Raw genomic sequence first — 25606 nt, forward strand, 5'->3', positions numbered from 1 at the left:
AACACAAACCTGTATGATGGAGAAGGGGTTCCCTTGAAGAGAAATATGTGACTATTACTGAAAATAAGAGAAGTCTTGCAGAGTGGGCTTGATAAAGCAACGGAGTCTAGAGGTATGAACGAGCAAGGATCGGAGGTATGCTGCAAGACTTTGCCTGATCCACCCCCAACTGCCTCTCTAACCCCTCCTAGAGGTGCTCCCTTTGCTTTGGGAAGGACAAAGTCCAGCAGATCCACCTGGGAATTTCTCTGAAAAGTGATTTGTGAGATCAGCAGATGCGTTTCCCAGCTGGCCTCAGAAGCAGGCACTGAGGTTAGCTCTCTGGAGGAAGTGGGCAACCACCAGTGGGTTTCAAATGGATCCAGAGCAGCTGCCCAACAGAGGAACCACAAAACTGGGAGTAAGGTTTCTGATTAGGCAAGGAATCATCCCTCCTACAGTATCAGACCAACTTCCCCCAGACTCTTAGAGGGAAAGTACCCCTCTCCGGAACCCACTATTTGAGAATTGTCAAGAATATTTGGATTGAGAAATCCTGCAGCAACTTTGTAATTACTGCCAGGCAAGAAAGTGGGGACCCGGAACATCACAATTTCTACTCACCAGCCAGTGAAGCCCAGAGTATAGGAGTTCCATGGGCAGCATCTGATGTGTCTATGCAGTGAATTGAAATCAGTATTTAAATCATATTTGAATCCGTTTGCTCTGGCACTTTTGAGATTGTATCAACTTTTGCTTCATTAAAAATACTGGTGTGCTTCTGTAGAGTGTGTGTGAAAGAAAGTAGGGGGAAAATATTTCTAACAAAAGAGAAAATGTGGCAAGGGCTATGTGATAAACAGAATGATATCTGGAACACTAAAAGGCAGAAGCAATAAATTATAACATAGAGACTTATGTTCATCTTTATCAAGGTGGTGGCATTTGAGCTGAAAACTTGAAAATGGATAGAATATGAATAGGGCAGTAAATATAGAGGAGACAGTGGGTGTAAAGATACAAATGTGGAAAAAGGCAGATTCATGCCAATTTGATTGGAATATAGAATTTACGAATGTAAGTTGTAGGAGGATGACATGAAAAGCATTTTGAGACCAGACAGCTTTATATTTTATACCAATAACATAAGTTCAGTAACCTCTTTCTATGGAAACTTTAAAAATCAAGACATGATAATTCACCTAAACTAATACTTCTGTGGAAATGTAGATATGAATAAATAAATGATGACTTTACTACTATTCTCCTTTCCTCGTGAAATATTTCAACACAGAGGAACTACCAAGAATAATAAAAACACCTATATACTCATCACCCAAATGTTATTAATGTTAAATCTTTTCCATATTTGCCTTCAGTCTTATTTTTAAGTAACTGTTTCCAGTACTTTACTGTAACAAGCAAGGCTACAACAAACGTCCTAATGATAACAGACATTTATTGAGTTCTTACTTTGTGCCAGGCACTAGTGTAACTGCCATGTGTGAATTAATTTATATAATCTACACAGCAACTATATATAGAAGGAAGTATATTAATCACCATTTTATAAATGGGTAATAATATAGAGAAAAACTACATAACTTCCCGGAGATCAAAGGACCAAGAAATAACTGGTGGGGCTGGAATTTGAATATATGCATTCTGGCACTTTTTAGACCTTTTGGTTACACTTTATTTATTTATTTATTTATTTTATTACAACTAAGATCTGAAAAATATTGTCTTCCCATTCATAAATATGGAATTATCTCTCTAGCTATTCAGATTTTCCTGGTCCTCCAAGATCTTTACGAAAATAACGATAAGTAAGTCATGCTGCTATAAGGACACATGCACACATATGTTTATTGTGGCACTGTTCACAATAGCAAAGACTTGGAATCAACCCAAATGTCCATGACAGACTGGATTAAGAAAATGTGGCACATATACACCATGGAATACTATGCAGCCATAAAAAAGGATGAGTTTGTGTCCTTTGTAGGGACATGGATACAGCTGGAAACCATCATTCTCAGCAAACTATTGCAAGAACAGAAAACCAAATACCGCATGTTCTCACTCATAGGTGGGAATTGAACAATGAGAACACTTGGACACAGGAAGGGGATCATCACACACCGGGTCCTATTGTGGGGAGGGAGGGGGAGGGATAGCATTAGGAGGAATACCTAATGTAAATGACGAGTTAATGGGTGCAGCACACCAACATGGCACATGTATACATATGTAACAAACCTGCACGTTGTGCACATTGTACCCTAGAACTTAAATTTAAAAAAAAAAAAGTCTTAGAACACAGAGGTCAGTGAAAACCTTAACTGGTGGGAATAGAGAGAAAACAAACTGAGATAGTATTTTAGAAGACATAAGTTAAAAAAAGAAAAGTTTGACGAACTGTCTACTGAAACATGTAATTTTTCCCATAACAGACAGTAAATTATAACTGAAAATTGTAAAAAAAAAAAAAAAAAAAAAAAGAAAAGAATGATAAGATAATGTTGTATATCTTAGATCTATATTTAGGTACCTTTTAAATTTTGTTGTATTGTGAATGAGCTTTTTAAAAATACTTTTTTCTAATTAGTTAATTTTTATGTATAAGAATTCTATTGATTATTTAATGTTGCTCTTGTATCCAGCAACCTTGCTGAATTTTTTTATTTGTGATAGTTTGGAATAGATATTCCAGTTTTATAGGTAAATCGTCATTTTTATCTCTTTCTCAATTCCTGTGTAGGAAATAAAAGCTTTTTCTCTTTTAAAATCTGTTACTTTGCTAAATGCCTAGAACAGTGCCTAGCCCATTGAAAGTTCAACACATAATTTTAAATTGCTGTGGTGGATCAATCTATTTTCTTCCTTGCCCTCCTGGGATAAACCATACTTATTCATAACATATTAATTTTTATGTCTTGTATAAGATTTGCTATTTATTAATATTTTTGCACCTCTGTTCATAAATTCATCTACACTTTTACACCCTGTTACCATCCTTCCATGTTTTGGGTATTAAGGGGTATGTTAATCTCAACAATGCATTGGGTATTCTTCTCTGTTCTTCCATCCTTTGAAAGAGTTTGTATAAGATAAAGATTTTCGGTTCCTCCAATTTTTGGTAAAACTTCAAAAACTATCTAGGCCTGGTGTCTGAGGAAAGATAAAATTTAAGTTGGATTTGTTATTGGCTAACTTGTGTGTGTGTGTGTAAATAAATACATATATATATATTTACATATATATATATATTTATTATTTTTCCAAGAAATTATTCATTTTATCCATAATTTCTACTTTATTCTCACAAAATTTCATAGGTTTATCTTACTGTATTTGCAGTCATGACTCTTTTTTTAAATTCTTAGTGTTTGAAGAGAAGTTTCCTGTGCAAAGTAACAGTTTAAAAGTTTGAGCCAGGTGTGGTGGCTCATACCTATAATCCCACTACTTTGGGAGACTGAGGTGGGAGGATTGCTTGAGGCCAGGAGTTCAGGACCAGCCTGGGCAACATAGTGAGACCCTGTCTCTACAAAAAATTTAAAAGATTAGCCAGGCGTTGTGGCCCACCTACTCGGAGGCTAAGGCAGGGGGATCGCTTGAGCCCAGGAGTTGGAGGCTTTGATCCGCCACTGCGTTATAGGAAAGGGGTCCCCATCCAGACCCCAAGAGAGGGTTATTGGATTTCATGCAAGAAAGAATTTAGGGCAACTCTGCAGTGCAAAGTGAAAGCAAGTTTATTAAGAAAGCAAAGGAATAAAAGAATGGCTACTTCAGAGAGCAGCCCTGAGGGCGACTGGTTGCTCATTTGTATGGTTATTTCTTGATGATATGCTAAACAAGGAGTGGACTATTCACGCCCTCCCCCTCCCCCTCCCCCCCTTTTTTTTGAGAGGGAGTCTCCTCTGTGGCCCAGGCTGGAGTGCAGTGGAGCGATCTCTGCTCACTGCAAGCTCTGCCTCCCAGGTTCACCCCATTCTCCTGGCTCAGCCTCCCCGGTAGCTGGGCTACAGGCCCCCACCAGCACACCTGGCTAATTTTTTTTGTATTTTTAGTAGAGATGGGGTTTGTGTTAGCCAGGATGGTCTCATCTCCTGACCTCGTGATCCGCCCGCCTCGGCCTCCCTAAGTGCTAGGATTACAGGCGTGAGCCACCACCGTGCCCGGCCCATGTCTCCCCTTTTTAGACCATAGGGTAACCTCCTGACGTTGCCATGGCATTTGTAAACTGTCATGGCGCTGATGGGAGTGTAGTAGTGAGAGCGACCAGAAGTTACTCTTGGGGCCATTTTGGTTTTGGTAGGATTTAGCTGACTTCTTCACTGCAACCTGTTTTATTAGCAAGGTCTTTTATGACCTGTATTTTTTGCTGACCTATCTCATCCTGTGACTTAGATGGGAAGGCAGCTTAGTAGGTTTCTGCCTCATTTTACCTAGCTCCTATTTTAAGATGGCGTTGCTCTGGTTCACTCGCCTCTGACAATTGCATTGCAGCCTGGGCGACAGAGACCTTGTCTCTGATAATAAATACATGTTTGGATATAAATAATAATATATATTTATAAACTTACAAGTGTAAGTTGCTGAGAAACAAAGCATTCAACTCATGGGTTAAAGAGGAAACCACAAAATCTTATTCTGGAAAATAGTGAAAGTACTATTTATTATAATGGGTGGGATACAGTTAAATTTAGCCCTAAATGCATTTATTTAAAACACATATACGGAAAAAACGTGTGTTCAACTAAAAACCCGGAAAAGGAAAATCAGAAGAAACAAAGCACGAGAAAAAAAAAAAAGAAAAGCACGACGTTATGGCGCTTCGGGGCTGTCGCGCTACTGGTATCTGTAGTCGTGGCTACTGCGGACCAGGAGAGACTGAAGTGGAAAACCGCGGGCGGTAGCGGAAGCCGAGACCAAGGAAGAGAGTGGGAAGTGCAGAGTGACAGCAACAAGAAACCGGTGGCGCGGGACGTCGTCTACCTGGGCGACGTCCAGCTGCCCTTGCGGCCTCTGCGCGTGCGCAACCTGGTTGGCGCCCCTGACCTGGTGAGCAGGTTTCTTTAAGGCCGTGGACTGTTCCTACCGGCGCGGGGAGAGGACCGGGCGTGAAGAAGCTGCCGAAGTATAACAAGTACTACGCGAAGGGTAGGGTGGAGTCCCAGGCATTGCTTGACTGCCGGACGCGGAGACGCCCACGTCTCCCGCAAGCGCACGCCTGGACCCAGGGCAGCCGGCTGGGGCGCCCAGGACCAGGCCTGGCCTACCGCGGGCTGCCCTTCGCAGAGCTGCAGGAGAAATCTAGTTGTATTGTGCACGTATTTCCTTAACCCTTACTAGTATTTTTTTTGATTGATCAGTTTTTGATGCGGGTATGTTAAACTGTTACTGGGATTGTGCCAGCTTTTTTTTTTTTTTTTTTTTTTCTTCTTGCAATTCTGTCTACTTTTCTGACATAACACTTGGGGTTATGTTTTCAGACGCCTAAGTACACTGCTGGTCCACAGCCAGGATTAGAATGAGCAGGAGCCTCAGGTGCAGAATTTAAGGAACCGCCAAAAGAGCTCCGTAATGAAGATGAGCAATATTTGGATGCAATATTTTTCAAAATAAAAATTAATGCAAAAAAGTCTATGATTAGTAAAATGCTGCAATTTTAAATAAAAAAAAAATCTGACTGCATTTTGACGACTCGATCACCTCTCTTGCCTCACAGGAGTCTGGGCCCTAGAGATAGCTTTTCGGTGAAGTGAACTTTTTTATCTTTCGGTAAGATTCCTCTGTTTCTACTGTAGCTTTTTGCTTAAATAGTATTTTTCTGTTATTGACATTGCTACACTGATCTTTTGGTTTGTATTCATTTATTCTATCTTTTTTACGATTTTAAATCCTTTTTCTTTGCTTTTTATTCTTTCTGTTGGAAAGGTATTTTCTATATTTCCTTTATTAATATTTTTCTACTAAAAATTTAGCTTGAGTTGAGTCAAGAAAAATCTCCCTTGGGAAAATGTCTGCAGTATCTAGTACTGACATGTTTCTTTTTGAATCGTAGAAGTGTGTTATTTTACTAATGAAAGTGATAGTCATGTCAGTAAAATTCTAGAAGCATTTATAGAGTGCTGCCTACATTGTATCAGTCTTTGTAACAGACACCGAGTATATAAGAATTAATAAGTCATAGACCTACTCTCAAGGCACCTACAATTAGCAGACTTTTTTTTTTCTTTTTCTCCTTCAGGTGGGATCTTGCTCTGTCACCCAAGCCAGAGTGCTGGAGTGCAGTGGTACAAACACAGCTGACTGCAGTCTTCACCTCCTGGGCTCAAGTGATCATCTTGCCTCAGCCTCCTGTGTAGCTGGGACCACCGGTGCACACCACCATGCCCGGCTAACTTTCTTTATTTTTTTGTAGAGATGGGGTCTCACTTTGTGCCCAGGCTGAGCAGACATTTTTCTAACATTATCTCATTAGACATCTCTGCTGCATTTAACACTTGCCCATTCCTTCCTTGAAAATTTCCATATTCTTAATTACCAGTCTCTTCTAATTTTCTGAATAATGAGAAACTATGGCCAGGTGCGGTGGCTCACGCCTGTAATCCCAGCACTTTGGGAGGCTGAGGCAGGTGGATCACAAGATCAGAAGTTCAAGACCAGCCTGGCCAAGATGGTGAAACCCCATCTTTACTAAAAATACAAAAAATTAGCTGGGCGTGGTGGCAGACACCTGTAATCCCAGCTACTCAGGAGGCTGAGGCAGCGAATTGCTTGAACCCGGGAGGTGGAGGTTGCAGTGAGTCGAGATTGCGCCACTGCACTTCAGCCTGGGTGACAGAGCGAGACTCCATCTCATTAAAAAAAACAAAAACAAAAACCAGAAATTACTTTCTCTGCTTCTTGAATGCGTCCTCCTTTGCCCTTTCCTCAATAGTTAGCATTCTCAAAGTTCCATCCCTAACCTACTGCTCTTTTCTTTCCACATCTCATGTTTAAAATTTTTACTATGTTGGTAACTTCAAAATGGGTTTTTTAACCTCTACCCAAATATTCTGATGTATATCCACCTGCTATTGAACATGCACTTGGATATCCCACAGGCACCCCAAACTCAACAGAGCCCCAACTGAAGACATCATCTCACTTTAAATCTACTTCTGTTTTCCTTTTCTCATCTCATTTAATCACTTTGTACTGTTATCGAAGTGTAATTCTGTCTTCCTTCTGCACTCCCATGGCCAGTCAAACTCCTGTAGATTGTATTTTCCTTAACGCTTTTCACATCTGTCTCCTCTTCATCCTTGTTACCACTCTTAGTTCAGGACCTCATTAATTGGCTTCTGGACTGCTGAACCTCTCAGTTGTCTACTTTTTTCCAATTATATCATTTCCCCATTTGAATCTGAAGTCCCACAGTACCTTGTGCTTTCCTATATCTTTGTCTTTACCATGTATGAAATTAAGAGTCTATGACTGTCTTTTGACTGTAAACTCCCACAGGGCATCTTTGTAACCCCCCACCACATAGCACATTGTCTGGTATTAGTGCTAAGTAAGTTTCTTAGACTGAACTAAGCTCTGATCTTATCAGTGTTTCATTTTTATCTTGTTTTAAGGCTTTTAATGTATAAAATATTTTTGCTTTTTTTCTAGGAATAGTATTTTCAGTTTTTGGTCAAGGTCTTATGTCCCAAATTACCTACAATTACACAGTGCTTTTCAGGTACCATCCTTTGCAGGTACCATCCCTGCACATTGAAGTAATTAGGGGTCAGTAAATATAATAAATCATTTGTTCACTATGTGTAATATTTTAAAGATGTTTTTAGTATCTGAATAAAAGCATTCCTATTTGTCTTATTATGGTGTTATTTCTTTTCTTTCCTTTTTTCTTTTCTTCTTCTTTTTTTTTGGGAGATGGTCTTGCTCTGTTGCCCCGGCTGGAGCACAATGGTGCAATCATGGCTCACTGCGGCCTTGAATGCCCAGGCTCAAGTGATCCTCCTGCCTTAGCTGCCCAAGTAGCTGGGAATACAGGTGCACCCACTACGCCTGGCTAATTTTTAAAAATTTTTGCAGAAACAGGGTGTTGTGTGTTGCCCAGGCTGGTCTCAAACTCCTAGCCTCAAGCGATCCTCCCACCTCAGCCTCCCAAAGTGCAAGGATTATAGGCATGAGCCACTGCACCTGGCCTTATTCTGGTGTTATTTCTATTAGCTTTGGATTGTTGTCATTATTATTCCCAGTATTAAGTGTATGGATGATTTTCCAGGAATGTGAGTCCCTGTTTTGGTTCTGTCTATGATCCGGTTTTGGTCACTAGACGGCTGTAAAGATCTCTCAGTGCTCAAGAACTGTTGGCACTGCACATAAAATTTGTGATACAAAAATTAGATTCTGGGTTTTGTTGTTGTTGGAGAACGGTATCTCATTTTATTGCCCAGGCAGATCTCGAACTCCTAGACTCAAGCTATCCTCCCACCTTTGTCTCCCTAAGTGCTGGGATTACAGGTATGAGCCACCGTGCCTGGCAGATTTTGGGTTTTAAGGAAAGGATCCTGCTATTATAGAGAGGTGAACCGCTTCCTCGCTTAGTTGTATAGGATCTCACTACTCAAAGTGTGGTACCCAGAGCCACAACAATGGCATCACCTGGGAGCTGATTAGAAATGCAGTTTGAAAAGCACTGGTACTGTATACAGAACACAGCAAAATAGAAACAGTAAAGAAAGGCACATGCAATTATTGCAGAAAGGATTTGCAGACTAAAGATAAAAATGACAGATTCACTTAGCTACTAGCAGTGTCTCAAGACTGACTGCAATTTAAGAAGGGCAGTCTGAGTGCAGTGGCTCACACCTGTAATCCCAGCATTTTGGGAGGCCGAGGTGGGTGGATCATGAGGTCAGGAGTTCGAGACCAGCCTGGCCAACATGGTGAAACCCCGTCTCTACTAAAAATACAAAAAATTAGCTGGACGTGGTGGCAGGCGCTACTAGGAGGCTACTCAGGAGGCTGAGACAGGAGAATTGCTTGAACCTGGGAGGCAAAGGTTGCGGTAAGCAGAGACCACACCACTGCACTCCAGCCTGGGCAACAGAGCAAGACTCCATCGAAAAAAAGAAAAAAAAAGGCAACACATAATGTTCAGAATGTGGTTAGAACACATCCCTCCATTCTCGTGGACCTCACGCCTTAATGTAGCCAGATCGTGCGGTGGGTGCTGACAGATGGCCCCTGCTGTCACTAAGTGGGCAGGAAAGACTCAATAATCCATGATATGTGGAACTGCTATTCCCAAGTAAAGTCCTCCAAGATACTTTTTGGAACCCTGGGATAATGTTTGGGGGCATGGAGAGTGGATGGGGATTTTTCTTTGCTTTAACATGATACAGACACTAGAGTGGTCAGGGGATAGTCTTGAAGGGGTTTGGATAATTTTGTGCCATAAAAACATCTTGAGAGGCTTTGTAGCATGGTACTTAAACATGTGGAGACTACCAGGTTTAAATTCTGTTTCTGCTACCTACTAGCTGACCTTGGGTGAGTTAATTCTCTGTGTCTCAATCCTTTTATCTGTAATATGGGGGTGGTCCTAGCATCTACCTCAGGGTTATTGTGAAGATTGCATGAGTTTGTATATTTAAGTGCTTAGAACAGGAGTGACAACAGATAGCACTCAATAAACGGAAACAAAAAGGACATATGTGGGCCAATATGCAGTACAGTCCCTGGCTCAGTAAGTATACAGGTGCCCATTAAGTGTTTGTGGAATGTGCCACTTGTTTATTTATTTTCCCTCAGTTTCAAACTCACCCTGTTCTATGAAATTGAGATGGGCCCTTAAATATTTTTCCTTGGCTAGCTGGCACGTTGTTAAACTTTATCTGTAGAAGATATTGAAGGGACATTGCAGGAAGAGGGGGTTTTCCTTCCTGGCTCCAGGGTTCTCTCATCAGATTCCTGTAGACCCAGCTCCTGCAGTGCTTTAGCTTCTTCAGTGCATGGCAATTAGTAGCACCCCTACAGGCAGGTTTGTAGCCCAGTGCCTCCAGTGAGATGCTTTCCTGTGACAGACTTTCCCCTACAAACTAGAAGGTGGATATCCAGCATATTCTGCCAGTACAGATCAGGTGACTTTTCTGCCATTTGGTGAGCCATGGCTGGATCTCAGCTGGAGAGGGTAAGGGTGCAGGAACTCTTCCTTGAGTGATCTGTTTTTGCCCTTGGAATATCTGCTTTTCCTACATTCCTTAAAATTATCTTTCTTTCTAGCCTATTTCTTGTTATAGTTAATAATTTGTTCATATTAAACTTTCAAATTATCTGGTTTCTGTCTCCTGATAGGACCCTGATTGATATTAATAATAAATGAAACATTAACATTCCCAGTTGTTCTGAGAAGTTTAAATGTTTTATATAAGATGAAGCTGCAAATTTTCAGAATTTTTGTGTTGAATAGATTTACTGTTATCTATGATTAAAATACATGTTAAGACAATATGTAGATTGTGATCCTGTTTCTGTTTTTTTTTTTAATTTTTTTATTTTGTATTTTTATTTTTCTTCTGAGATGGAGTTTTGCTCTGTCGCCCAGGCTGGAGTGCAGTGGCGCGATCTTGGCTCACTGCAAACTCCACTTCCCAGGTTCATGCCATTCTCCTGCCTCAGCCTCCCAAGTGCCCGGGACTACAGGCACCCGCCACCACACCTGGCTAATTTTTTGTATTTTTAGTAGAGACGGGGTTTCACCATGTTAGCCAGGATGGTCTCGATCTCATGACCTCGTGATCCACCCACCTCAGTCTCCTAAAGTGCTGAGATTACAGGTGCGAGCCACCACAACCGGCCATCCTGTTTCTGTCTTAAAAAATTGGTGTGTGCTGGTTCCAAGATGGCCGAATAGGAACAGCTCCAGTCAGCAGCTCTCAGTGTGAGCGATGCAGAAGATGGGTGACTTCTGCATTTCCAACTGAGGTACTGGGTTCATCTCACTGGGGCTTGTTGGACAGTGGGTGCAGTCCACGGAGTGTGAGCCAAAGCAGGGTGGGGTGTTGTCTCACTAGGAAAGTGCAAGGGGTCAGGGAATTCCCTTTCCTAGCCAAAGGAAGCCGTGACAGATGGTACCTGGAAAATCAGGACACTCCCACCCTAATACTGCACTTTTCCAATGGTCTTAGCAAACGGCACACCAGTAGATTATATCCCGTGCCTGCCTCAGAGGGTCCCATGCCCACGGAGCCTTGCTCACTGCTAGCACAGCAGTCTGAGATCAAACTGCAAGGCAGCAGCTAGGCTAGGGGACGGGCGTCCGCCATTACTGAGGCTTGAGTAGGTAAACAAAGCGGCCAGGAAGCTCGAACTGGGTGGAGCGCACCACAGCTCAAGGAGGCCTGCCTGCCTCTGTAGTCTTCACCTCTGGGGGCAGGGCATAACTGAACAAAAGACAGCAGAAACTTCTGCAGACTTAAACGTCCCTGTCTGACAGCTTTGAAGAGAGCAGTGGTTCTCCCAGCATGGAGTTTGAGATCTGAGAACAGATAGATTGCCTCCTCAAGTGGGTCCTTGACCCCCCGAGTAGCCTAACTGGGAGACTTGTCCCAGTAGGGGCCGACTGACACCTCATACAGCCGGGTGCCCCTCTGAGACGAAGCTTCCAGCAGAAGGATCAGGCAGCAACATTTGCTGTTCTGCAATATTTGCTGTTCTGCAGCCTCCACTGGTGATACCCAGGAAAACAGGGTCTGGAGTGAACCTCTAGCAAACTCCAACAGACCTGCAGCTGAGAGTCCTGACTGTTAGAAGGAAAACTAACCAACAGAAAGGACATCGACACCAAAACCCCATCTGTACGTCACCATCATCAAAGACCAAAGGTAGATAAAACCACAAAGATGAGGAGAAACCAGAGCAGAAAAGCTGAAAATTCTGAAAATCAGAGTGCCTCTTCTCCTCCAAAGGAATGCAGCTCCTCACCAGCAATGGAACAAAGCTGGACAGAGAATGAATGTGACGAGTTGAGAGAAGAAGGCTTCAGACGATTGGTAATAACAAACTTCTCTGAGCTAAAGGAGGATGTTTGAACACATTGCAAAGAAGCTAAAAACCTTGAAAAAAGATTAGATGAATGCCTAACTAGAATAAACAGCATAGAGAAGATCTTAAGGGACCGGATGGAGCTGAAAACCATGGCACAAGAACTATGTGATGCATGCACAAGCTTCAGTAGCCGACTCAATCAAGTGGAAGAAAGGGTATCAGTGATTGAAGATCAAATGAATGAGATGAAGCGAGAAGAGAAGCTTAGAGAAAAAAGAGTAAAAAAAAAAAAAAAAAAACGAACAAAGCCTCCAAGAAATACGGGACTATGTGAAAAGACCAAATCTATATCTGATTTGTGTACCTGAAAGTGACGGGGAGAATGGAACCAAGTTAGAAAACACTCTTCAGAATATTATCCAGGAGAACTTTCCCAAACTAGCAAGGCAGGCCAACATTCAAACTCAGGAAATACAGAGAATGCCACAAAGATACTCCTCAAGAAGAGCAACTCCAAGACAAATAATTGTCAGATTCACCAAAGTTGAAATGAAAGAAAAATTGTTAAGGGCAGCCAGAGAGAAAGGTCGGGTTACCCACAAAGGGAAACCCATCAGACTAACAGCAGATCTCTCAGCAGAAACTCTAGAAGCCAGAAGACAGTGGAGGCCAATATTCAACATTCTTAAAGAAAAGAATTTTCAACACAGAATTTCATATCCAGCCAAATTAAGCTTCATAAGTGAAGGAGAAATAAACTCCTTTACAGACAAACAAATGCTGAGAGATTCTGTCACCACCAGGCCTGCCTTACAAGAGCTCCTGAAGGAAGCACTAAACATGGAAAGGAACAACCGGTACCAGCCACTGCAAAAACATGGCAAATTGTAAAGACCCTCTATGCTAGGAGGAAACTGCATCAACTAACGAGCAAAATAACCTGCTAACGTCATAATGACAGGATCAAATTCACACATAACAGTATTAACCATAAATGTAAATGGGCTAAATGCTCCAACTGAAAGACACAGACTGGCAAATTGGATAAAGAGTCAAGACCCATCAGTTTCCTGTATTCAGGAGACCCATCTCACATGCAGAGACACACATAGGCTCAAAATAAAGGGATGGAGGAAGATCTACCAAGCAAATGGAAAACAACAACAACAAAAAGCAGGGGTTGCATTCCTAGTCTCTGATAAAACAGACTTTAAACCAACAAAGATCAAAAGAGACAAGGCCGTTACATAATGGTAAAGGGATCAATTCAAGAAGAAGAGCTAACTATCCTAAATATATGTACACCCAACACAGGAGCATCCAGATTCATAAAGCAAGTCCTTAGAGACCTACAAAGAGACTCAGACTCCCACACAGTAATAATAGGAGACTTTAACACCCCACTGTCAACATTAGACAGATCAATGAGACAGAAAGTTAACAAGGATATTCAGGGATTGAACTCAGCTCTGCACCAAGCAGACCTAATAGACATCTACAGAACTCTCCACCCCAAATCAACAGAATATAAATTTTTCTCAGCAACACATCACACTTATTCCAAAACTGACCACATAGTTGGAAGTAAAGCACTCCTCAGCAAATGTAAAAGAACACAAATTATAACGAACTGTCTCTCAGACCACAGTGCAATCAAACTAGAACTCAGGATTAAGAAACTCACTCAAAAACCACTCAACTGCATGGAAACTGAACAACCTGCTCCTGAATGAGCACTGGGTACATAATGAAACGAAGGCAGAAATAAAGATGTTCTTTGAAACCAATGAGAACAAAGATACAACATACCAGAATCTCTGGGACACATTGAAAGCAGTATGCAGAGAGAAATTTATAGCACTAAATGCCCACAAGAGAAAGCAGGAAAGATCTAAATTGACACCCTAGCATCACAATTAAAAGAACTAGAGAAGCAAGAGCAAACACATTCAAAAGCTAGCAGAAGGCAAGAAATAACTAATAACAGAGGAGAACTGAGGGGATAGAGACACAAGAAACCCTTCAAAATATAAATGAATCCAGGAGCTGTTTTTTTGAAAAGATCAACAAAATTGATAGACTGCTAGCAAGACTAATAAAGAAGAAAAGAGACAACAATCAAAGAGACATAGTAAAAAATGATAAAGGGGATATCACCACCATTCCCACAGAAATACAAACTAGCATCAGAGAATACTATAAACAACTCTATGCACGTAAGCTAGAAAATCTAGAAGACATGGCTAAATTCCTGGACACATACACCCTCCCAAGACTAAATCAGGAAGAAGTTGAATCCCTGAATAGACCAATAACAGGCTCTGAAATTGAGGCAATAATTAATAGCCTACCATCCAAAAAAAGTCCAGGACCAGACGGATTCACAGCCGAATTCTACCAGAGGTACAAAGAGGAGCTGGTACCATTCCTTCTGAAACTATTCAAATCCATAGAAAAAGAAGAAATCCTCCCTAACTCATTTTATGAGGCCAACATCATCCTGATACCAAAGCCTGGCAGAGACACAACAAAAAAAGAGAATTTTAGACCAATATCCCTGATGAACATCGATGCAAAAATCCTCAGTAAAATACTGGCAAACCGAATCCAGCAGCACATCAAAAAGCTTATCCACCACAATCAAGTCGGCTTCATCCTTGGGATGCAGGGCTGGTTCAACATACGCAAATCAGTAAACAGAATCCATCATATAAACAGAACCAAAAACAAAAACTACATGACTATCTCAACAGATGCAGAAAAGGCCTTTGACAAAATTCAACAGCCCTTCATGCTAAAAACTCTCAATAAACTAGGTATTGATGGGATGTATCTCAAAATAATAAGAGCTATTTATGACAAACCCGCAGCCAATATCATACTGAATGGGCAAAAACTGGAAACATTCCCTCTGAAAACTGGCACAAGACAGGGATGCCCTCTTTTGCCACTCCTATTCATCATAGTGTTGGAAGTTCTGGCCAGGGCAATCAGGCAGGAGAAAGAAATAAAGGGTGTTCAATTAGGAAAAGAGGAAGTCAAACTGTCCCTGTTTGCAGATGACATGATTGTATATTTAGAAAACCCCATCATCTCAGCCCAAAATCTCCTTAAGCTGATAAGCAACTTCAGCAAAGTCTCAGGATACAAAATCAATATGCAAAAATCACAAGCATTCCTATACACTAATAAAAGATAAACAGAGAGCCAAATCATGAGTGAACTCCCATTCACATTGCTTCAAAGATAATAAAATACCTAGGATATGAAGAACCTCTTCAAGGAGAACTACAAACCACTGTTCAATGAAATAAAAGAGGACACAAAAAAAATGGAAGAACATTCCATGCTCATGGATGTGAAGAATCTATATGTGAAAATGGCCATACTGCCCGAGGTAATTTATAGATTCAGTGCTATCCCCATCAAGCTGCCAATGGGTTTCTTCACAGAATTGGAAAAATCTACTTTAAACTTCATATGGAACCAAAAAGACCCCACATTGCCAAGGCAATCCTAAGCAAAAAAGAACAAAGCTGGAGGCATCACACTACCTGACTTCAAACGATACTACAAGGCTACAGTAAACACAACAGCATGGTACTAGTACCAAAACAGAGATATAGACCAATGGAACAGAACACAGCCCTCAGAAATAATACCACACATCTACAGCCATCTGATCTTTGCTAAACCTGACAAAAACAAGAAATGGGGAAAGGATTCCCTATTTAATAAATGGTTCTGGGAAAACTAGCTAGCCATATGTAGAAAGCTGAAACTGGATCCCTTCCTTACACCTTATACAAAAATTAATTCAAGATGGATTAAAGACTTAAATGTTAGACCTAAAACCATAAAAACCCTAGAAGAAAACCTAGGCGATACCATTCAGGCCATAGGCATGGGCAAGGACTTCATTACTAAAATGCCAAAAGCAATGGCAATAAAAGCCAAAATTGACAAATGGGATCTAGTTAAACTAAAGAGCTTCTGCACAGCAAAGGAAACTACCATCAGAGTGAACAGGCAACCTACAGAATGGGAGAAAAATTTTTACAATCTACCCATCTGACAAAGGGCTAATATCCAGAATCTACAAAGAACTTAAACAAATTTACAAGAAAAAATCAAACAACCCCATCAAAACGTGGGCAAAGGATATGAACAGACAATTCTCAAAAGAAGACATTTATGCAGCCAACAGACACATGAAATAATGGTCATCATCACTGGCCATCAGAGAAATGCAAATCAACACCACAATGAGATACCTTCTCACACCAGTTAGAATTGGTGATCGTTAAAATGGTGATCATAGGAAGCAACTGGTGCTGGAGAGGATGTGGAAAAATAGGAACGCTTTTACACTCTCGTTGGGACTGTAAACTAGTTCAACCATTGTGGAAGACAGTGTGGCGATTCCTCAAGGATCTAGAACTAGAAATACCATTTGACCCAGCCATCCCATTACTGGATATATACCCAAAGGATTATAAACCATGCTGCTATAAAGGCACATGCACACATATGTTCATTGCAGCACTATTCACAATAGCAAAGACTTGGAACCAAGCCAAATTTCCATCAATGATAAACTGGATTAAGAAAATGTGGCACATATGCACCATGGAATACTATGCAGCCATAAAAAAGGATGAGTTCGTGTCCTTTGTAGGGACATGGATGCAGCTGGAAACCATCATTCTGACCAAACTATCGCAAGGACAGAAAACTAAACACTGCATGTTCTCACTCATAGGTGGGAATTGAACAATGAGAACACTTGGACACAGGGTGGGGAACATCACACACTTGGGCCTGTCGTGGATTGGGGGGAGGGGGAGGGATAGCATTAGGAGATATACCTAATGTAAATGACGAGTTAATGGATGCAGCACACCAACATGGCCCATGTATGCATATGTAACAAACCTGCACATTGTGCACATGTACCCTAGATCTTAAAGAATAATGATAAAAAAATATTGGTATGGATATATGTGTGGGTTGTGTTGCTAAATGCCTAGAGGAAATTCTGGAAGGATATACAGAACCCTCTGGACAGGGGAGAGGGATTAAAGGAATGATGAAGTGGGACTTTCCTTTTTTTATTCTTTATATTTTTATAGTTAAAAATACACTAAGTATTTCTAACTTTCATAATATTAGTATATATTCTTTAATTTTTGTGCCTTTTGGTAATTTTATTTTTTTGGTAAAGTTTTACTTTTTTTTTTTTTTTTTTTGATAGAGAGTCTCACTCTGTCACCCAGGCTGGAGTTCAGTGGTGTGATCATGACTCACTGCAGCCTGGAACTCCCGCGCTCAAGCAATCTTTCTGCCTCAGTCTCCCAAAGTGCTGGGATTACAGGCAGGGAGGCCAAGGGAGGAGAATCACTTAAGGCCAGGAGTTCGAGACCAGTCTGGGCAACATAGTGAGACTCTATCTCTACAAAAAAAATTTTTTTTTAATTAGCCAGGTGTGGCTGGGCAGGTGGCTCACACCTGTAATCCCAGGAGTTTGGGAGGCCAAGGTGGGTGGATCACCTGAGGTCAGGAGTTTGAGACCAGCCTGGGCAACATGGTGAAACCCTGTCTCTACTAAAAATACAAAAATTAGCTGGGTGTGATGGTGCAAGCCTCTAATCCCAGCTACTCAGGAGGATGAGGCAGGAGAATTGCTTGAACCCAGGAGACGGAGGTTGCAGTTAGCCGAGATCGCCCCATTGCACTCCAGCCTGGCCTGGGCGACAAGAGCAACAAACTCCATCTCCAAAAACAAACAAAAAATTAGCCAGGTGTGGTGGCATGCACCTGTAGTCCCACCTATGTCAGACCTCTTAGGGACCACAATTGGAGAGTCCCAGTTGTGCAGAACAACACTGAGTCACAAATGTATATTCCTGGTAATCCTCCCTAGCCAGTGTCTTATGATTAAAACAAAAGTAAATATTTTAGGATGCAAGCAGCAAATCTCTAGCAAGTATTGGTGTGATTCAGTAGCCATCGTACTCTGAGAAAGAAGGTTGTCAGTGGGAAGACAATTTGGGCCTCACTGCAGCAAAACCTCCTAACTTGAATCTGCTGGGCACAAGTGAGCCTTGATCTTAATGTACAATAAAACAGCCAAGCCCACAAAGCCCTAGATTGTGGGTTTAAATAATCGGGCTCAGGGCCACTGAAACAGGATGAAAGACATGTTTATGGATTCAGTATTGAGTTCTGGGAGCCAGCAGCCACGTCAGCAGAGGTGGAGTGTGCCCTACCTTTGGGCAGAATCCAAGGCTTTTAATTATAGATAAAGTCACCTGCTTCCTGATTTATTCAAAACACTTTGGGAATGCCAGTTATTGAGCCATCACAACAAGTTAGCCATTTAAGACACCATTAAGATAAGGAACAGCTTTCTGCCTGAAGAAAACAAAATATATTTCCCAAAGTTCCAAACTGGCACAGGCCATTTCCCTATTCCCCTTGCCAAGGCCACCTGTCCTTTTCTCTGCACTGTTGAGTTGTTGAGTGTTCTCTACCTTCCTCCCTCCCCACTTGGTTTTCCACCCCTTCCCTGGACCCAGAATCACTTAAGTGCCTCCCACAGGGCACCTGGCTTACATGGACACTTGAGTGGAAGTTTGCTAAGAATAGCTGTGGCGTTGCCCCTCTGTTCCACAACTGTTCTCAGGACTACATGTGTATTTTTACCCAGTATCACTTCTTTTTAAATGGCAGAAGTTTGGAGCTTCTCTGACAATGTGATTTTCCTGTGGCCTAAACTGCCTTAGGTAAAGCATCGAGACTAAGCCAAAAGGCTATTGCTGGGTCTCTCGGCTCCCTTTCTTTATTATCGCCAGCAACCATACCTTTTCACACGCCTCTGCATTTTGCCTTCCCACTCCACCGTCTCTACCAGGACTCAGTCCCATGTGAACTTGGGTCCTGGGTATGGCAGAGCCTTCCTCATTACACTCTGCCTCCTCGACCCGCTTGTTCCCTCCCTTCTTTCCTGTAGGAGAGCTGCTGCTGCGGGGACAGGTGGGAGTAGGTCAGGAAGCTGGATAGAGGCACACATTTCAAAGTTTTATGTAAAAAATTTGAGTTAGTGGAATTACCAGAACTAGGAGTGAAGCCTTAGCAGGTAGACCTTTCAGAAATAGTGAAAATGAGTCCCAAAATCTCAGTGGTGAATTTTTCTGAGAAATGTTACAGAAACATAAAGTGACAAATTTTTGTCTTTATCTTGATAAGATAGAGTAGTAGAAATTGAGAAGAGACTGTCCAGTTTTTTTCTGTTGCTTATTTGTATAAGCCCAGTACATTGATGGACTATATTGGAGTCCCTAAGCAAATGTCTGCAGGGACTAGGCAGTTAATACAGCAAACTTCAGAGGCTCATCTGCTTTAGCCAGTTCTTGCCTCGGTATGGTGGAATCATTGTTGCCACATCTGATTTTTCAAGAGAAGCTTTAAAATCCAATTTGTATGTGTGTATGTATGAATATGTATATGAGAAAGCTTTCAGTTTTGAAATGTTGGCTCAAATTTTTAAAAAGCAGACCAAAGAAGACTTATATTCCGCCTTTGCTCTAGACTTAGAGAATCTGTTCAGGATAAAGCTTAAAGAAAAGATGACAATGGAAAAGAGCCATTGGTCAAGTGTTAAGTACTGACACTTAGGGTTTCCTGAATATAGTAGTGAGTGCTACTTTAGAAGAGATTCCCTCTAGTTCAAATGCAGTTACCGTCTCTATATACATGCTAGCAACTCACAATTTAAATTCTCTTTGACATGATTTGTAGGGTTCAATCTCCCTCATCCTTCTTTTTCTTTCTTTTCTTTCCTTTCTTCCTTTCCTTCCCTCTCCCCTCCCCTCCCCTCTTTTTGTTTTTAAGAGATGGGGCTTTACTATGTTGCCCAGGCTGGAGTGCAGTGGCAATCCACAGTGCGATCATAGCTCACTGCAATCTCGAATTCCTGGCCTGAAGCTATCCTCCAGCTGTAGCCTCCCAAGTAGCTGGGAATACAGGCATGCACCACTGTGCTCAGCTCTGCCCTCCCTTTTTAAAGGTCAGACTGAAGTTTACGTTTTTTGTATCCATAGGGCTGACTTTGCTCAGGAAATTTACAACTTACCTAATTTGAACGCAGCTGGCCAAGTCTGTCTTTCCCTCCAGGAATGTGCACACTTGTGTTCAGACAATTTAGCAGGTTGGGGTGTGGAGGAAGACAGATGAATAGTAGGAGCTTTACTCCAGCTTCTAGCTGGGGATTTTCTAAGATACCGTCATCAGAAAAGGAAATATAGCCCGAAGTTGCACCTATATGGAAGGACCTCATCCTGCAGTATGCCCTGTTAGAATGAGGTTCCTTCCTGAAACTAATGGGAGATCTAGAATTTAAACCTATGTCATTCCCTGGTAGGTAATCAGAAATCAATTGGAAATTCCTGCTTGAAGAGATAGCTATTCTTGCCCCACCTCAATCCTTCCAGCACAGATTTGGGAGATACCACCCTTCCAGTGGAGGCCTAAGTGGCCAGTGCCCCCACTCACCTTCTGAGGCATGTAGGGCTGCACAGACAGCCAAGGCCATGATGGCAAGTCCTGTCTGCTGCATTCCTGCCTGCCCTACTGGTACTGACAGCAACACAAGTAAGGCTGTTCAATCAGGAAATGAGGCTAAAAGTGTCCTTGGGCACAGAGAAAGTGTAGAGGAAAAGTAAGCCAGGTGGCCCCGCCCTGGGAGGTGTTCAGAGTATCTGTTTCTCATGTTTCTTTCCTTAAGGCCAGCTCCTCCCCGACTTATCAAGGTCCTAACTTGTGTTCACCCTGCCTGGGGGTCAGGGGATGTCAGTGGAGATCTGGCAGCTGGCAGGGTCACTGTGAGTTGGAGTGTGCATCAGAATCATTTGGGAAACATTTTTAAAAAATCAGTCTACATGACTCTCCCCTTTCCCTGATTTGTAAACCAGAACTCTCGGGTAGGAGACCAGTCATTTGAAGCTTGTAAAAGCTCCACAGGTGATTGTAATGGACACTTGAGGCCCATTGCATAATCAATTTTTAAGTAGCTTATGGAAACCATGAGTTTCTGGGGACAAGGGTGACAAGTCATAAAAAAATTATCTTTGTGGAAAGATACGGAATTATTAAAGCCCATTCTGGTCTTGGTTCACAGCTAATCCAGGGACTTGGAAAGCAAAGGGACTCCTCCTTGGGTTGTTAGCATTCTCCCTTTCATCCACAGCTTCCTGGGGGCACTAGAACGGGATCGTGGGTTGGATAGTGGTTACTAGAAGACAGTTGCTATAACATATAGAACCAAAACGATTAAAGCACTCATGAAATTACCACCATTGAAATTACAACCTTATGGGAGGGTATTATGTTACCCTGGTGCTAAAAAGCAAGCCTGACATCTACCCACAGGAACCTGTAAACCACGACAAACCCTATGCCATGTCATTTTTTTTACTAAGTTTTTGTACTAAGACATGAATAAGAGGAATGCTGGGCACATCAGTTTCGTTTGGAGTGAGAGAAAAACTGAACCATGGGATTCTTGTCTGGAGAGAACACAGGACAATTTATAATTATGGAGCATGTGTCTGTGTTTGAGAGGGGTGCTAACTAGGCAGACACTGACCACCCATAAACTAGGAAGGAGTCCCAAAGCCGTGGATTCAGATGAATAACTTTGATTACCTAAATATTTTTCTCCATGTACGGGGACTCTGCAAAAGAAAATGAGAAGACAGATATGTGTGCCATTAGGGCCCAGAGGATAGTTGAGCCATAGGATGAAACAGTTGAGGACCTAAAACTATGTCTGGTTTTGTGTTTTCCGTTTATGAAATGGTCCTGGCTAAGAATATCTAGATGTAACCTTTTAGGAAAAAAACTTAAAAAAAATTACCAGGAAGAACCAGAGAGTTTTTACTTTAAAAAGAAGGAAATTGTAAATCTCGAATGATCATAAAAATACCTACTGCCATCCTGCACTGGGTAAAATGACCTGCTTGGATTAGGAGAATGAAGATTTCCAAAGAGTAACAATTCACAAAATAAAATTAAGCCACTGAAGCTTCCTTGAATATTTGTCTTGGAAAATTAGCATATCGATGAAATATATATATATACAATAATTATTATTATTTTGAGATGAAATTTCACTCTTGTCACCCAGGCTGGAGTGCAGTGGCACAATCTTGGCTCATTGCAACTTCCACTTTCCGGGTTCAAGAGATTCTCCGGCCTCCGCCTCCCAAGGAGCTGGGACTACAGGCACACACCACCACGACCTGCTAATTTTTGTATTTTTAGGAGAGACAGGGTTTCACCGTGTTGGCCAGGCAGGTCTCGAACTCCTGCCCTCAAGCGATCTGCCCGCCTTGGCCTCCCAGATTACTGGGATTACAGGCCAGGTCTGGACGGAATATTTTGAAAATCATATCAACATTTAAATATCCTAGGATAATTTATAATGTAATGAACCCCTTTGATAAACCCTTTGGCATTGAGAATAATCACCTTTTATCCTGTATAATACTTGAATAGTTAATAGATTTGCTAAAGTAGGGCAGAGCCAAACAGAAGTCTCATATTAAAAACTGGACTCCAGATACTTTATGGCAGGCTGCTGAGTTACAAATTTTAAAAATAATATGTTCTGTTTTGATTACAAAATTATAATAGGGCCATTGTAGAAAATTTGGAACATGTAAAAAAGTATAAAGAAGTAAACATTTTAAATATCAAAAAAATAGCTTTCTTAATCTGTTGGCATATCTAGTAATTCATTCATTGACTAAACCTTGGTAAAGGAACTACTTACTATATGTAAGACACTGTGCTAGGCATTGAGGACAAATGGTGAGCAAAAGGTACATGGTCTCTGTCTGCAAGGAGGATACACAATTCAGTAAGCCATAGCAATAAAGTCTGCTCAGTGCAAACACGGGAGAAGCACAGTGCTTAGGATGCTATTGCAGAGGTACTTCACCTAGTCTGGGAATGAATCAGCTCTAAAACATGATTTTTTTTTTTTTCCAGATGGAGTCTTGCTCTGTCACCCAGGCTGGAGTGCAATGGCACGATCTTGGCTCACTGCAATGTCTGCCTCCTGGGTTCAAGCGATTCTCCTGCCTAAGCCTCCCGAGTAGCTCCCAGGCGAGTGCCACCATGCCCAGCTAATTTTCGTACTTTTAGTAGAGATGGGGTTTCGCCATGTTGGCCAGGCTGGTCTCAATCTCTTGACCTCAGATGATCTGCCACCTTGGCCTCCCAAAGGGCTGGTATTACAGACGTGAGCTACCGTGCCCGGCCTAAAACATGATTTTTAACTGCTGCCTAGTTTAGTATTTCCTAATACAGAGATATTGTACTTTACTGAACCAACCAACTGTTCTTAACAAATCAAAAGATTGTGGTTTGTTTTTTGAGACAGGGTCTTGCTCTGTCACCCAGTCTGGAGTGCAGTGGCACAATCTTGGTTTACGGCAGCCTTGACCTCCTGGGCTCAGGTGATCCTCCCACCTCAGCTTCCTGAGTAGTGGGGACTGTAGGTGCACGCCACCATGCCTGGCTAATGTTTGTATTTTTTACATAGATGGGTTTTTGCCATGTTGCCCAGGCTGGTCTCAAACTCCTGGGCTCAAATGATTCACCTGCCTCAGCCTCCCAAAATGTTGGGATTATAGGTGTGAGCCAGGGCACCCAACCAAGATTGTGGATTTTTTTTCGACTCTTGTAACTTCTGCAATGAATCACATTCAAACTTTTATACTTATTCTTTAGAATGCATTAAAAAAATTTTTTTTTGAAAAGCGGAATTGCAAAGTAAAAAGGAATCCTTATTTGAAAGGCTTTTGATACATATTCATGCTGTTAAGCTGAAAAATTTACCAGATTTTAATTTTTTCTCGGCAACACTTTCCACATCTTCCCAGCATCTTGCAGTGATGGCTTTTATTATGTAAAGCCTATCACATGCGTTACAATGGCTCTGGAGAGCATGTGACAGGGCTCTTTCATCCTCAGGAAGACATTGTCAGGTATGGTTTTTCCCAAGTCAGGATTTAAGGACTTTTTTGGACAGAGGTTTCAAAGCCCTCAGTGCACCTTCTGTAAATAGGAAAAGGTACCCCTCTCTGGGTGAACAAAGCCTCCAGACCCACAGCTTCACAAGCAGAAGGTGCTTGCAGAAACAAAAGTCCCCTTCCTCTATTAAAAAAAAGAAAAGAAAAAGAGGGGGAGTGGATACTTCTTAGGGTGGTTGCAACTGGGATGTATAACTTGGCAAGTGAAGCCTGACCTGCATATCCGCCCCACTCCTCCTTCCTCAGCAGGTAGCTTTCTGCAGTGCAAACTGCACATCCATCTGCAGCCCTGACCTTTCTGTTTTTTTCTTGAGACTCTGATCTTGTTGCCCTTGCCTGGACAACCTTCACAGCCTTTCCCATACCATCTAGGAAACTCTTCCTCATTCTTTAAGGTACAGCTTCAATGACACTCTGTGCATCTCTCTGCTGCCCATCCACGTTTCCCCATGCTCCGGTGGGTGACCCTCTGCTCTCACAACCTTCTAGTCTGGGCCTTGAGAGCAGGAAACCCCTCCCATTAGCTTTGCCTGCTCTAGTGCAGCTCAGGCCCAACACACAGAAGGTGCTATATTCCCATTACTGAAAGGAATGCCTGTTGAATCACTGTTACTGTATTATACCTTAGGTTTAGAAACTTTTGTTCTGACTAAAAATATACGTGTTCTTTGTACAAAATATATATGAATATACAATTAGGTTTTACACTATATTATTTTTTGAAAGTACAGAAATCATCTATAACGAGATACCCAATTCATATTATAAACCATCATATAATCATTTACATATGATATTTATAATCAACAATCCAATCAAATGTTAACTCTTTTTTAACATTAGGATGTACATCTTTTCATATTTTAAAAATTTGTTTGTAAAAAATTTGTTTTATAAAAATGGTCATATAACACTTCCTGTTTTGTGACTTTTTTCAGTTAATAAATCAGGAATCATCACCTATAGCTATATCTATAGATTTGTATAGTTTTTTTCTTTCAGTGGTTTGATAGTATTCAATCACATGGTTTTGTCATAGTTTATTTACTTGATTCTGCCAGTTGCTGGATATTTAGGTAGTTTGATTTTGTCTCTTTCCTGATGATGATTATTATTGTGGAAATGCTATGATAGTCATTCATTTACCTTTTGTTCATCCATTTCAATATTTTCTTAAATTTATTTATTTATTTATTTATTTTTCTGAGACGGAGTCTTGCTCTATTGCCTAGGCTGGAGTGCAGCGATATAGTCTCTGCTCACTGCAACCTCTGCCTCCCGGGTTCAAGTGATTATCTTGCCTCAGCCTCCTGAGTAACTGCGATTACAGGTGCCCACCACCACACCCAGCTAATTTTTGTATTTTTAGTAGAGACAGGGCTTTACCATGTTGGTCAGGCTGGTCTCAAACTCCTGACCTCGTGATCCACCCTCCCCAGCCTCCCAAAGTGCTGGTATTACAGGTGTGAGCT

At 41.6% G+C, this 25606-nt stretch overlaps 2 protein-coding genes and 1 long non-coding RNA gene across 4 annotated transcripts in view; 1 reads left to right on the forward strand and 2 right to left on the reverse strand.

Moving 5' to 3' along the window:
- The window catches only part of CCL28 (C-C motif chemokine ligand 28), a 31572-nt gene extending 10845 nt beyond the window's left edge, over positions 1 to 20727 (reverse strand). Inside the window, exon 1 of the mRNA XM_005556834.4 lies at positions 20590 to 20727. Within this exon, the coding sequence (XP_005556891.1) occupies positions 20590 to 20653 (64 nt within the window). The 5' untranslated portion in view covers positions 20654 to 20727. The remainder of the gene's footprint in view (positions 1 to 20589) is intronic.
- The window catches only part of TMEM267 (transmembrane protein 267), a 94309-nt gene that overhangs the window by 2518 nt on the left and 66185 nt on the right, over positions 1 to 25606 (reverse strand). The window lies entirely within an intron of this gene.
- LOC135971279 (uncharacterized) lies at positions 5026 to 7857 on the forward strand. Of its 2 annotated transcripts, none has more exons than XR_010587360.1 (3): positions 5026 to 5372; positions 5481 to 5769; positions 6239 to 7857. It is a non-coding gene; the product is annotated as an uncharacterized lncRNA (long non-coding RNA). The 2 variants fall into 2 exon arrangements; XR_012413646.1 differs by having other exon boundaries at positions 5026 to 5148.

The sequence above is a fragment of the Macaca fascicularis genome, chromosome 6, assembly GCF_037993035.2.
Source record: "Macaca fascicularis isolate 582-1 chromosome 6, T2T-MFA8v1.1".
NCBI lineage: Eukaryota > Metazoa > Chordata > Mammalia > Primates > Cercopithecidae > Macaca > Macaca fascicularis.